This window comes from Astyanax mexicanus, unplaced genomic scaffold (assembly GCF_023375975.1).
Source record: "Astyanax mexicanus isolate ESR-SI-001 unplaced genomic scaffold, AstMex3_surface scaffold_36, whole genome shotgun sequence".
Lineage (NCBI taxonomy): Eukaryota > Metazoa > Chordata > Actinopteri > Characiformes > Acestrorhamphidae > Astyanax > Astyanax mexicanus.
In genome coordinates this window covers 1,439,452-1,454,055 of record NW_026040046.1, presented here as the reverse complement: position 1 = coordinate 1,454,055, position 14,604 = coordinate 1,439,452, and the positions used below count along the sequence as shown (strand labels likewise).

At 40.3% G+C, this 14,604-nt stretch overlaps 1 protein-coding gene across 1 annotated transcript; it reads left to right on the top strand.

The window, feature by feature from the left end:
• The first annotated feature begins 5,565 nt into the window (after positions 1–5,565).
• Positions 5,566–14,382, top strand: LOC111197655 (beta-1,3-galactosyltransferase 2-like). Its single transcript, XM_049473278.1, has 2 exons — positions 5,566–5,744; positions 13,035–14,382. The coding sequence occupies exon 2, from the start codon at positions 13,035–13,037 to the stop codon at positions 14,025–14,027; it is 993 nt and encodes a 330-aa protein (XP_049329235.1). The 5' UTR covers positions 5,566–5,744; the 3' UTR covers positions 14,028–14,382.
• The last annotated feature ends 222 nt before the right edge of the window (positions 14,383–14,604 follow it).

The following is a 14,604-nucleotide window of genomic DNA, read 5'->3' as shown; positions in this document are numbered from 1 at the left end:
ACTGCCTTCACACATACAAACCTGAGTAATATTAAGTTCTTAATGCATAGGGTGAATACTTTTGGAAATATTGTCTATATGTCTGGTCCGTAAAAACAGATGTGGTTATGTATGAAAAATAATAAATGTCATATAATAATAATACAATAATTCATACATAAAACACACACACAGTCACACACACATACTATAACATGGGTTGATTCCTCTTATTCCCTATATTTTTATTTCTGTTTATAAATAAGGATTAATCTACAGTTACAGTAGATACAGGAATCACCAGCCCAATATGTTGTACCCATTCTTCTGCATGAACAACTCCAGTTCTTTTTTTTTCATATATTGTTTAGTGGGTGATCATGGCCTGCCTTAACTCCAGGTAATTATTTTGAAGTTCTGAACAATTCAAAATCACTTTCTTTACACTGCAGGAGAAACGGACCATGGTTCAGTTGACCTAGATGGAGACCGCCTCTTTTAGCAGGACCAAATTTCGTTTTTATGTTCTAGACCTTGTTTTTTTGGTTTGGGTTGCCATGTCTTTTGCTGGTGTTGGCCCACTGTTCTACATCTAGTCCAGAGTGAGCACAGTGTCTCCCAGGAGATTTTGGAGCACTTGAAGCTTCAGTCTGCTGATGAGCTTTATCAATACATTGATTTTCTTTTTCCAGCAGGATTAACATCTGTCCACACTGCCATAGCTATTACCAAATGGTGTGATGACCATGAAATTGAAGCGCTTGACTGGCAGGAATGTATAGAAGTCAGAAGGAAGATGGAAACACCCGAACCAGCAGTACAGGGGAGCTAAACCTGCTCTCAGTAGTGCCACAATGCCGCACCACACTGATGCTGTAATGTATAAATAAACATTGTCAGAAGTTGGATTTGTTTTCTATTGTACATCCTTTTATTGCTCAATCTCATTAATTATTATAATAATGTATGATGTTTCACACTCATCAAATGTAAAGCAAAAAGGGCTTAAAATATGTTGTGTACTTCATGTTTAATGGATATAAAATATATATGACAGTTTATATATTTTTTGTGACAAATATTAGGTGGGTACAATGAAATTCCAAATATTGTTATGCAAATATGTATATTTTTTATTTTTCAGTTGTATATCAACATAAAACCAAACATGTGTTATATATACACTAAATGGGCAACAGTCTACTGTAATAGTAATTATTAAAACTGGAAGCATTTGGGAAAGTCAGCAACTCAGCTATGAAGTGGTAGGTCAGGTAAAAGGAGTGCAGAGGACACCAACTTTCTAACCTCATCCTTTATCCGGTGTTCAGATGGGTTTCCATACATTTCCAAGCGCAATGCAAAGTGTCAGATGCAGTGGTGTTCAGCACGCCACCCCTGAACTCAGCGTGGATTAATAGTGTTCTCTGTTAATCTGCTGATGGGTGAGGGGAGGGGGGGGTAATGGTGTGGGGTTGTTTTTTAGATCTTGGAATCAGCCTGTTAGTTTCTGTGAAAGAAACTCTCAGTGCTTCACCATAACAAAAGATCTAGGAGAAATTCACGTTCCCAGATCTGTCTGACCTCACAAACGTGCTTCTGGACGAATGCTCAATAACCCCCATAAACACACTCCTCATGGAAAACATTACCAGAATGTTCCGAAGTGATTCGTAATTATATTTTATATAATTCTCCATTGACTCCTGTTAAAATGTTTGGTTACTGTAGTGCTGTGTAATTTCATTTTGAATATACTGTATAAAGTCTTTGCTTGACAGCAATGGGAAATGATATATATATAAACCCTGTATTTTAAAATGTATGCACGATTCTTTTGGATTTACATGCAAATATGGTCATATATCAAACATCCACATGGGTAAACAAATGTATTTGTTCGTAATTTGTCACAGAACTCAACAAGCAACAGTGCCGTGACATTAAACAAAGGAATAGGCTGTGGGCTTGGCTTCAACAAAACGGTCTGAGCACTTAGGGAAGAGGCCATTGTGAGGTGGTGCGTTCCAGCGATCGAGTGTCATTTAACGTCATCAGACAATAGTGAATGGTGTACATATCAGACAGAAGAACAGAAGTGAAATATGAACTGACGGGAAGCAAAGTCAACTTACAGGTTCTAAAACAACAATGTGTGCTTACCATCATTTCACAGGGATCGCTTGGTTACATTCGTCACCGGGGAAAATTACAAAATACTATTTATTTTATATATATTTTTAATGGATTTTTATTTAATACAGAAGAGGGAATGTATACAAATTATACACCAAAAAACAAAATAAATAACATATGCTGACAGAGTATCAGCACTTATAGTTCACAGCTACACACAGTCTATATGTCCTGTGCTCATCAAACAACTGTGATATTGCTGATGAAGATTCAGTCTCAGTAAACAACACTGACCTTTAACTTACTGCAACTGCAGTGTGTGTGTTTTGTAGACTTTTACAGTGCAGGATGCAGATAACAAATAACAAAGATATAAAATGAAAAATTTAATAAATAAGTGAATGGCACAGTGAATGGTAGTGGCTCTAATAACAGAAAATAGAGAAATATCATTAATAACATCTCACCCTCCTGTTAGCAGTCACAATATTAGCTTCCCACTCAGCTTTACTTAGCAAGATCTGAGTGTTTCACCATGTAAACCTGGACAAAACAGCTTCTGTTCCAAAAAATACAAGGCTTTAACATAGGGAACTATCTGCCCCATCCAGCTGTGATTCATCCAAGATGCCGTTTTAAAATGGCATCTAACTCTGCTTTATGAAAATGAATCCTTATATTGTTCAGTACTTTTACTGTGGATGAAGATTTATCTCATAATGGAGCTTGAGCTTTTCTTCTCTACTATTCCGACTCCAGGAGTCGCTCCTTTCCCTCTCTCAGTGTTTCTTAAAGGTGAACACACATCTCAAATGTATAGAAATAATAAACGCTCAGAGGTAAGTATCATTGGACTGTAGCCTGCTGCTAACCCCAGCTAGCACTGCTGGAGCATCATTAGGCTAAGTGCTAGCTCTTTTGCTGTTCAGGGGTGAGTATCATCAGACTGTAGCCTGCGTGTTTAGTGTGTTAGAACCAGCCAATTAGTAGCTAATATCACCCTGGCTCACAGGAACACTCAGGGTTCCTCAGTGTAGCGCTGTCGGGTGGCAGCGGCTAATGCTAATGCTATAGCCTTTAGTGCTGAAAAAAATCAGGAATCTAAGCTTACTGTAAGTAAACTATAGTGTTTTAATCATCAAAATAAACTGTTTTAGGAGAGAAATCTCTTGTGTAGATTAACATCCAGTACTTGTTTGACTTTGAAAGAAAGTGTTTTTTTAAGAATGACAGTTTTGTTTACTTAGCTTAGCTTTACCTAACTTAGTTAAGCTACCCCACCCACCACCACCCATCGGCGAGACCTGCTGAATTAGAAGAAAAACATGGCGAAGCCTGTGTTCCTTACTAGTGCTGCATAATGTTCCTTATAACCCAGTGCCCCTTATGTATGAAAATATACCATAGAATAGACGTTCATTAAAAGTGTGCCTTATAATCTGATGTGCCTTATAGTGCAAACAATTTGGTGTGTTCACGCCCCTTGTCACTAGCTAGTGTGTTGGCTCACTGCCACGGATGGGATAAATGTGGAGGCTGAATTTCTGGAGCACTGATGTGAAAAGACTATAATAAATTAGAGTTATTAGCTCCCAACCTGTCCGGCCTCAAGCTGATGGATGTTCCCTCCTCACTGATGAAGGTCTCGGGCATCAGGCTTCCTGTTCACCCATTACAGATCAGCTGTTCATCGTCCAGGTTTTGCCACCTCCCTCAAACTAGTTCCTCACACTCCACTACTGATTACTTCAGAGTTTATATAAACTCTAACTAGGAATTTTCTAACTGCTTCCACTGCTTCTATATGTGGAGATATAATGACCATTTGTGTATAAGTTGCATGTGTCTGTCTGACCAGGGTTTATACTGCCTGACTCCTGACAGATAAAGCAGGTATTGACGATGGATGGATGAATGGATGTATAATTTGTCTGACCAGAGGAGAATGGGTCCCCGATTATAAAGTATATTAGCCTTTATAGTAAATGTGAGCCTTGGTTTCTCCCAAGGTGTCTTCCTTTTCCAGTTCTGACAGAGGTTTTCCTGGTTTTGTTGCTCACCGGGGGTTCTGTGTTTTGTCTGATTTTCTGTCCTGTTATAACATCAGTTGTAAAAAGAGAAAGCTGGCCAGGCTTTCTGTGGGTGAGAAGATGGCGGTTTCTCCCCTCACTACTTACATGATGATGCTGGCCAGCGCAGGCATCTGTTAGCTAATGTATCAGAGCTGGGGATCCGGCACTTGCAGTGATGCTGCATTTGCGGCAGAAAAGAGGCAAAAAAAGGCAGGGATAGTTTTATTTATAGTTTTATTTATAGAGTAAAAAAAACAAAAAAACAAATGTTGACCAAAGTATTCTCCAGAAAATATGACAAAAGCCCAATATACAGTAAATAACATGTGAGAGCTAAATAAGATACATGGCACATTCACTGCAGATAAAACACAGCGTGACATACTGTACATTTTTAAATGCACAGGAAGCAAGAGTACAGAAGCTCTGTAGTTGATCGCCTAATTCATTGCCTCTTGTGAAAAGACGAGCTGATGCAACTTTAAACTGTAATCTTGAGGTGGAGGCCTGACCAACACCACCATACAGATTATTACAGTCAAGTAGTCGAATCTAAATAAAATAAAGATAGAACATATAAGAGCCTAAATAAAAATACAAAAGCTTGATTTAAAGGTTGAGTTTGTCTGTTTATCTAAATTGTACTCACTGTCATGTCTGACTTTTTGTATGAGAAGGTTCAAAACACAAACAGTAACTTCCTTTCAGGAGCATCAGACACAGCGGTGTCCAAAAATTGTATATTAATCATATTATCATTGAAGTTTCTAAAATTTTGTGCTATCTAGGCTCATCTGTAGGCTTTAATGTTGCCAGTACAGTCTAATAATGGTTACAATAAAAATATACAACTGGCCCAAGTATTGGACCCAGCAAGTCAGCTAAAGAAAACCACTTTAGGACTCATCCCAAAAAAAGAAACTAAAAAAAATTGTAGAAAGATACAGGTGAATCAGGACCAACTATATTTCACTATGTAACTATTTAACTATAACTTTACGTGCTAAATGAAATAGTTTGTGGACCCCTTTGAAGGTCCTGTTTACCCTTACCTACATTCATCCCAAAGTTACACCCTCAGCACACAAGCACTTGGATGCCATTCAGTTGTAAAAATAACCACAGTGTGGAGACAATGAGGAACATCAACACAGGTTAGACAAGCACAGACTCCTATAAGTACTCAACTATTTTGCAATACAACCCACCACAGTGTGCACAAATTCCATATTCCCAGGTAAAAAAAAAAAAACAGGCCTCTCGCCTCATCCCTCTGGCTCATAAAAAAAGGCGTGTTCTTAGATGGGGAAGAATACTCCACCGTCGGACCGTGGGAGAGGCAGAGCAGGTAAACTGAGCTGACCAAGGAGGGGCCAACCAATCCCAATCCACCTGCAAACACTCTTCCACCACCTCTTGTTTGTCTGGAGGCCAAGAGCGCTTGTGTGTGTATGTGCAGACCGGGTGGGCGGAGTGCCGGGAACAGCCGGAACGTGGGCTCTGGGTACGCATGAACAACGTCACATTCAGGACCCTCAGAGGTGCTCAGAAGATAAGGTAAATGATAGTAGGTGAGAGGTAACATAGATTACACAATGTGATATTGCTTTAGTGATGTTCATAAATTCTCAGCTTTTTTGTGTCCTGGAAGAGAAACAGTTACATCTCAGTGGAAATTAAACTTCGATATGTAAATATTTGTTCATATTAGGTCCTGTAGCCCCTGAAATTCCAGTGAAACGTCTTTAAATATATCAAGGTCCATCTTTAAAATCTTTTCTAGACAATATGGATTGTCTGTATATAATACTGCTAATACCTCATACGGTGTCTGTCTTGTTTGTTGGAAATTCTGATGAGGTTAAAGAAATCAGTTTTCATAATGTTCCAGTTTAGGTTCACACTGCTAGCTCTAATCAGATTCTTGGCATATCTAGATTGTTTTCATGTTTATTTGAACAGTTTTGGCAGCCAGAAACCGCGTGAAATCCAGTGTTTGCAATTCAGATCTAAACCACATTTGGCGATAGTTAGAAGTCTAATAATAATCAGATTGGTCAGACGTGTCTCAGTCCAGATGCTCTGGCAGCTGTAACTGGATTTAAACGTGTCACTCACAATGCAACAAAATGATGAAAGTTCAGTTTCCAAGAAGAGCTTTAAAACGTTACTGACACTGAACTTGATTTCACTGCAGCTCAGGCAAATATTTAATGATGTTCAGACATGCAAATCCAATCTGATAACTGTGTTGACAGTAATAATCAAGCCCTTTATAACACAAAATAACAAAGTGCATTTTTATACTCACTTTAGGTTAACAGCAGTCTTAAAAGATTCAGAAGAGCTTCATCCCAGCTAACAGAAAATGTTATTGTGTTTCTCACAAAACGCTCCCAGCTAAGATGAATACTAACATTATAACATTAAAAATAACATTCTTAAAACAAATAATGTAAACTAATATAAAATAACATAAAATGCATCTCTGACAACAAAGCTCCGCCCACATTAACTGCATCACTGCCCCTGCTGGAATTTAATTGGCTGCAGGACTTCACCATCCACTGTCCAAGTGAGTTAGCTGGGCACGCTACAATAGCAAGCTTTAGGATAAAAGTGAAACTCATGGCTGGAGCACAAGTGAAACTAGCTGTCTTATCAGTTGCTCGATCCTGCCGCTTCGCGCTTAATAACATCAGAAAAATTAGACCGTTTCTGAAGCAACAGGCCACCCAAGTCCTGATACAAGCAGTCGTCATCTCACGCCTCGACTACTGCAACGCCCTGCTAACTGGCCTCCCGGCCTGCGTAGCAAAACCACTCCAGATGACCCAGAATGCAGCAGCACGTCTGGTCTTCAATTCAATTTTATTCAATTCAATGTTATTTATATAGCGCTTTTTACAACAAAGGTTGTCACAAAGCCGCTTTACAGGAAAAACAGGTCCACGCCTCTTATGAGCAGCACCACAGAGATGCCAATTTTATGGTGACACAGTGGCAAGGAAAAACTCCCTTTAAGAGGAAGAAACCTTGGAAGGAACCAAGACTCAGTCCGAGGAACCCATCCTACTCGGGTTGACCCGCTCAGTACAAACAAACAACAAACAACAAACAAATAACAGAACAAAAACAGCTGGTCTTCAACCAGCCAAAACGGGCACATGTCACCCCGCTGCTCATTGAGCTCCACTGGCTACCGGTTGCTGCTCGCATCAAATTCAAAGCTCTTACAATCGCCTACAAGGTGATGACAGAACAGGCTCCTTCCTACCTGCACTCGCTCCTGAAGGCTTACGCTACCTCCCGGCCGCTGCGCTCCTCCAATGAACGTCGCCTCGCTTTACCAAACATTCACACAAAGCAATCCAGACTGTTCTCATACAGAGTTCCCCAATGGTGGAACAAACTACCTTCTACTACCAGATCAGGAGAATCTCTCACTATCTTTAATACACTCCTGAAGACTGAGCTCTTCAAAGAGCACTTACTCTCCTAACACCTCTAACTAACTACCTTCTACTACCAGATCAGGAGAATCTCTCACTATCTTTAATACACTCCTGAAGACTGAGCTCTTCAAAGAGCACTTACTCTCCTAACACCTCTAACTAACTACCTTCTACTACCAGATCAGGAGAATCTCTCACTATCTTTAATAAACTCCTGAAGACGGAGCTCTTCAAAGAGCACTTACTCTCCTAACACCTCTAACTAACTACCTTCTACTACCAGATCAGGAGAATCTCTCACTATCTTTAATAAACTCCTGAAGACGGAGCTCTTCAAAGAGCACTTACTCTCCTAACACCTCTAACTAACTACCTTCTACTACCAGATCAGGAGAATCTCTCACTATCTTTAATAAACTCCTGAAGACAGAGCTCTTCAAAGAGCACTTACTCTCCTAACACCTCTAACTAACTACCTTCTACTACCAGATCAGGAGAATCTCTCACTATCTTTAATAAACTCCTGAAGACGGAGCTCTTCAAAGAGCACTTACTCTCCTAACACCTCTAACTAACTACCTTCTACTACCAGATCAGGAGAATCTCTCGCTATCTTTAATAAACTCCTGAAGACAGAGCTCTTCAAAGAGCACTTACTCTCCTAACACCTCTAACACACTAACTACTTCTAACCTCATTTCCTTCTTCCCCTCCTTCACTTCTCTATCCTATTATTTCCCTTTGACCTCCTTTAAGCCCTGTCTAAAGATGTTTTACCTTTAATTTATTACTTTTGTACTTCACTATAAGTCACTTTGGACAAAAGCGTCTGCCAAATGTAATGTAATGTAATGTAATGTAATCTGGATTTAGGCTGAGGACTCTATCCAAAAAAAAACTGGAAGACTCTTACTGTCACTGGCTCCGCCTCCAGCGGAAAAGTTTTAAGATGAGCGGCCACTGGAGATGCATGTAAAACACCAGCTATGTGTTTTGGAAATAATTTGTTTTTGGATCACCAAGGATGCATGATCTGTGTGATGGAGAGTGCAATCTAGTGGGTGAGGTTTAAAAATTAAATAAACTCTGGCTCCTCGGGTTTCCTCACAACTCCCAAATGTACATGGTACGTCAGTTGGCTATGTTAACCTTTCCCTAAGTGTTCATTTTAAATTAATATACTGTCATATTTATCATTTGAATTTTACCCCAGTGTCTCCAATGCCAAGTGCTCAACTCGTTCACTTGGACTCCCCTCCCGACACTTGCAGGGTGAGAGAAAAAAACCCATGTCTTCTCTAAAACATGTGAAGTTAGTCACCACCAGCAGCACTGCCTGAGAGGAAAGCACTGAATCCCCAGCTTTGTATCAAACTTTCCTCCCACAGCTGCACTCTCTGTTATCTAGTCTATTTTTAATAGCTAAAAGAAGAAGCTACTCAAACCCTGTTATAGATTATTCAGGGCATCTGACCACAGTACTGTGGGTAATGAAGTCATCATTTTGAACTCATTCTCTCACCTGAAGACTGAGTGTATTATTCTCTAACATTAATCAGCACATATAATTACATATACAGACAGTACTAGTCCAGCACACTGGCTTTAATATCAACATACAGACTGACCAACAGCTCGTCTCTCTCTCTCTCCAGTTTAAACAGTGGACAGTGGCGGATAATCAGTCTGAAACAATATTACTACAGTTAGACTGTTGTGCGTGTGCGTGTGTGTGTGTGTGTGTGTGTGTCCACATTTGGCACAGTGGCGAGAAAGTGTATCATATTGTATCATATCATATTGTGTATCATATTTGTTTGCCTACAGTGTGTTAACTGTTTTAAATATGGGCTATTAGTATACAGTAGTGTAACTATAATAAACCAAAGTACATATTGGAGCTCTACTAACCAAAATTATACCAATATTACAACAATTACGTCATACCAAACTTAAAGTACAGGTACATGGTTTCTATTGACAAGTATACATAAAAGCAAAAAGCAGCGTATACTGTTAAGCCTGATAGTGTTTGCAGTTCGGCATGCAACAGTAAATAGTACATGGGTGGAATCTAAAACCTGATCCCTTATGTACACAGTGCACAGTGTCATTAAGCCATACAGAAACAGATATACTCTTTATGTCACTGGTTCTATTGGCAGTACTTTCAAGGTGGGGTAGACCAGCTTGACCAAACTGGTCAAGAAGCATGACCACCAAGACCAGCGTGAGGAACCTTGTCATCCACCATGACCAAAATTTAATACATCACACACTGTCCTGATCAAGAGCTCATTAGCCAGATAGTTTAGCAGTATAGGGTAAGTTTCCTCTGGATTACAACCAGCTTCACCACTAATTTCAGCTGGACTTTTTAACAGAGTCTTTACTGTGTCACAAAACTTCACAGTGGTGTTAAAAAAGTGTTTGCCCACTTCATGATTTCTTATTTTTTGCCTGTTCATCACTCCTATATGTTTCAGCTCATTTTTAAGTCTAGTCATAGAAAACACCAGTAAACACAAAACGCAGTTTTTAAAGGTACATTCTGTAGGAAGTGGGTGAAACAGCTCACAGCAGTCAGACAGGTAGGAGAGGCGTAGAGTGTAGAGTACGAGGAGAAATAGAGCAATTCTATACTCTTCTAAAACCTGTATCTAGCGCTATATTGACTGTATGTTACACGAGAGAGAGCTAAAGATTTACTGTGCTGCGCTGGACCACCTGAGACAGACCTCAGCACCGCCCGGGCTCCACGCCTGAGAGACAGCTACACCTTGCTAAGCTATCTGTCTCTCTCAGGAACCCCCTGCCTTGTTATCCCAGCAGCACACAGACCACTGATATGAATGTGAACACTCAATTTTTAAATTAATTTAAACACCAGCCTCTAGTAAGAACATCTAGTTGTGGTGATACATTATCTGACTTAGCTAAATTAGCTAGCCTGTTAAGTTAGCTTACCTGCTCTGGGTCGGTCTTGTAGTCTTTTTAAGCTCTAAGTCTCAACCCTTTAAACTCACTACCAATATTTACTCTTGTCTTATTCCTTTTTGAGACATACTGAGGTGTTTTAGGCTGTGTAGCAGTTAAGGTTTAACTGAACCAGCCCTGCTTGCTAGCTTCTGTGCTGTAACACTGATCGCTCACAGTAGTTCTGTACATGCTGGCCGCCTCGGGGGTGGGGTTAGTGCTGGGGAAGAGCAGCAGCAGAAGTCAGAGGCCAAAACAAACACAGATCCCCAGGACGGCCTGCACACTTCAAATAGGAACTTACTGGCCAAAGCCCAGCTGACAAGAGCTGCCAGTGCTTTAACTCAACATGTTTCCTTAATATCAGATGATACGTCCTGATCATTTTATCATTTACTACTGAAAATAAGTTACATATTGGTCCATTAAATGAAGGTTTTTTTTATTATTAAGGTAGAAATAAACCCTGCATGGCCCTGTGTGTAATAAAAGCCCCCCCCCCCCCTTAAAACATAACTTGTGTATTTTAAAACAAAACTGTAGTTTATCACACATCAGCTTGATTTGCCATGCCCAGGCCTGATTCCCAATCAAGAAACCACTTAAATAGAACCTGCCTGAGAAAGAGAAGTAGACTAAAAGATACTCAAAAGCTAGACATTATGATCTACTAAAGTCCTGACCTGAATCCTACTGAGACGCCATGTCATTACCTTAAAAAGACGGTTCATGATCTGAAAAACCCCAGTATGGAGAAATTACAACATTTCTGTAAAGAAGAGTGAAACAAAACTCCGCCACGGTGGTGTGAAAGACTTACTACAGCAAACGCTTGATTTCAGTTCTTGCTGCTAGGGGGGGGGGGAACAACCAGTTAGAAGGTTTAGGGAGCAAAACACTTTTTCACACAGGGCCATGCAGGTTTGGGTTTAAAAACTCCACTTTGTGTTTACTTGTGTTGTCTTTGACTAATATTTAAACTTGTTTGATGATCTGAAACATTTAAGAGCGACAAACATGCAAAAAATCATGAAAGGGCAAGCACATTTTCACACCACTGTACAAGAGAAGGAAAAAGTTTACATTTAAAAACAGACTGTATTACATGCCCTGTTGGAATATTATAAGGATGGAGAATCGATTATGTCTCAGAGTCAGTCTGGTCTAAAACTGGACATCCAGGGACATTTGAGATCTTTCAATCTGGAAAACACTAAAATAATGGTAACATACAATATATGGACAAAAGTATTGGAACACCTGTTAATTTATTATGTCTTCTGAAATCAATGGTATTAAAAAATATATTACCCTGCTTCCTATTCTATTGCCATTCTATTCTGTTCTAGATAGATAGATAGACAGACAGACAGACAGACACATGCCACTAAATGAGCTCCTCGTGCTGATGCTGCCTCCCCAATACACTACGGCATAAAAGAGGACGCTGGCTACCACAGACTGGTAGAACATCAGCAGGAGTTTCTGGCAGATCTTGAAGGACCCGAGCCTCCTGATGAAGTACAGCAATAAAGCAAGAAGTTCCTGTGTTCCAGATCGGCCCGTATATTTATACCGTGTGAAGCTGGTTTAACACTGAACACTGAAAAATTAACTCTAAAACACTGTTTTTAATTGGTAGCATGGTGTCCACGCAGTTTCATTGGTAAGTGGAGTTGCACAGATGTAAGCAGCGAGTGCTGCACATAATGCATTCAGTATGAAAACAGCTTAACATGGAGCAGAAGAAGAGCTAGCATTTGTTTAGCTGTAGAAATGATCTGGGTAATAAATCAGGTTAAACTGCACCTGAACTGCCGTTTAGCTCAAATATGAGACGTATATTTGTTAGCTGGGTCGGATCAAGACCAGCTAAGGTTCTCACCACACACAAAACACTTCAGGGTTCTTTTGGACCCGGACTGAGACCACCATCCCTTGCAGGTCTCAGTACGATTGTTTTGGTCTGCTCCCAAATTTGTTTTCACTGGATAAAATAGTCCATATAATATGGGGATCGCCAGTTCAATCTTGGATCATGCTGCTTCACCATCAGCAGCCAGAGTCTGAGTGTCACGTCCTTACTCTTTTGCTCTTTTGAGTGGATAGATGGCACTCTTTCTCTCGATCACTCCAGCTGTGATGTTGGTCAACACAGATGTTTGTTGGCTGATGTATAGGAGCTGAGGATCTGGCACTTTCCTTAGAGTGCATTGATGAAAAGTTGCTTAGAAAAGAGGCTGAGTCTGACTTGAAACCTGTTTGACATGTTTGGTGATTCCAAATTTGGTAGAAATTGTTTTATTAATTTGAATTTGAAGGGACGCAAATAAAGCAGTATTTCCCACTGATACTCAAAGAAAGTATTACTGAACTGTCCTGAAATTTGCTTTCTTTTTCTCTCTGTTGTGTCCAGATGCAGTGGAGAACTTGTGTCCAATTCAGATGCAGTCGCAAGTGGAGCCTTTTTGTTCTGCTTGTGGGTGGGACGATGTGTTTGCTTTACTCCGTCAGGGCCCCGCACTGGGAGGATGAGGAGATTGAGTTTGAGAGGCATGAGGATCCAGGACCGTACCACGTGGCTTACCCCCACAAATACCGCTTCATCCTGGACCATCCAGAGAAGTGCACCCAGTACAATCCCTTCATGGTGGTAATTGTTCCGGCTGCTCTCCACAATGTGGAATCCCGTAATGCTATCCGGAGCACGTGGGGGAATGACGACCTGGTTAAAGACAGAACAGTGCTGGTTCTGTTTCTGCTGGGCTTGCCTAGTGGAAACGACTCAAAAGCTCAACAGCGCCGCATATATGAGGAGAACCTGCAGCACCAGGACCTTCTGCAGAGCACCTTCATAGACTCCTACAGGAACCTGACCATTAAAACCATGGTGATGCTGGAGTGGCTGAAAGATCGCTGCCCCCAGGCTTTCTTCGCAGTTAAAGTGGACGACGACATGCTGCTGAACATCAAAGATCTTGTGAGGATGCTGCTGAACCCAGACACTCCTCACAGCAACTACATTACTGGTCGTGTTTGGCATAACAATGTTGTAATCAGAGATCCAGACAGTAAGTTTTACATCCCTCCAGAAGTGTATCCCAATGACGTGTTCCCGCCGTACCCTCTAGGAATGTGCTACATAATGTCCATGGACCTGCCAGAGAAGATACTAAAAGTGTCCAAAGAAATTAAACCCATTTTCATAGAGGACGCCTACATCGCCTTGTGTCTCGAACGACTCAACATAGCTCCCACAGAACCTCCAGACATTGACCAGTTTGTGGTCCATCCACCTCCACAGTACGATCGATGCTACTACTCCACGCTAATCGCTGTAATAACCTTTAACCCAGATGAACTGGTCTCCTATTGGACAGATCTTCACAGACCTGGTCCACCCTGTTGATGTGGGTGGGGAAAAAACAGTAAATATGTTTATTTATATAACAAATGCGTTTTTTTTTTTTTTCATGTGTACCTATTGTTTATACATGCGTAATGGCAATTCTTTCTTATTTGGTTGGGTTCTTGACTTAAATTCAAAATTTTAAAATGCAAGTTACCTGAGGAAGTTACTCCCCATTTTAGTCCAATTTTCCACCATGTAACAAAACCCCTCTTAATACGAGTCCTTATCAGGGTAATTCTTTGTATAGTGCAACAGCTTCAAAAAAAACTGAAAAATCCAAGACTCCTATCTTGGCAGCGGAAAACACAGGTGTTCCACTGACTGAATACAACCTAGACCAGGGGTGTCCAAACTTTTTTTTGTTGTGGGTGAGAAGGAGAAATATATGTGCAGTCACAGGCCACAGACTCAAAAAACAATGAAACAAATAATGAAATAACTACTTATAATAAAACATTTCCTTAATTACTATCATTTACACATCATTTTACTTGAGTTACTATCTTTATCTATCTTTGACAGTGTTGTGTAAACTTAGATTTTTCAAATAATGTCTCTTAATATTATACTAGTT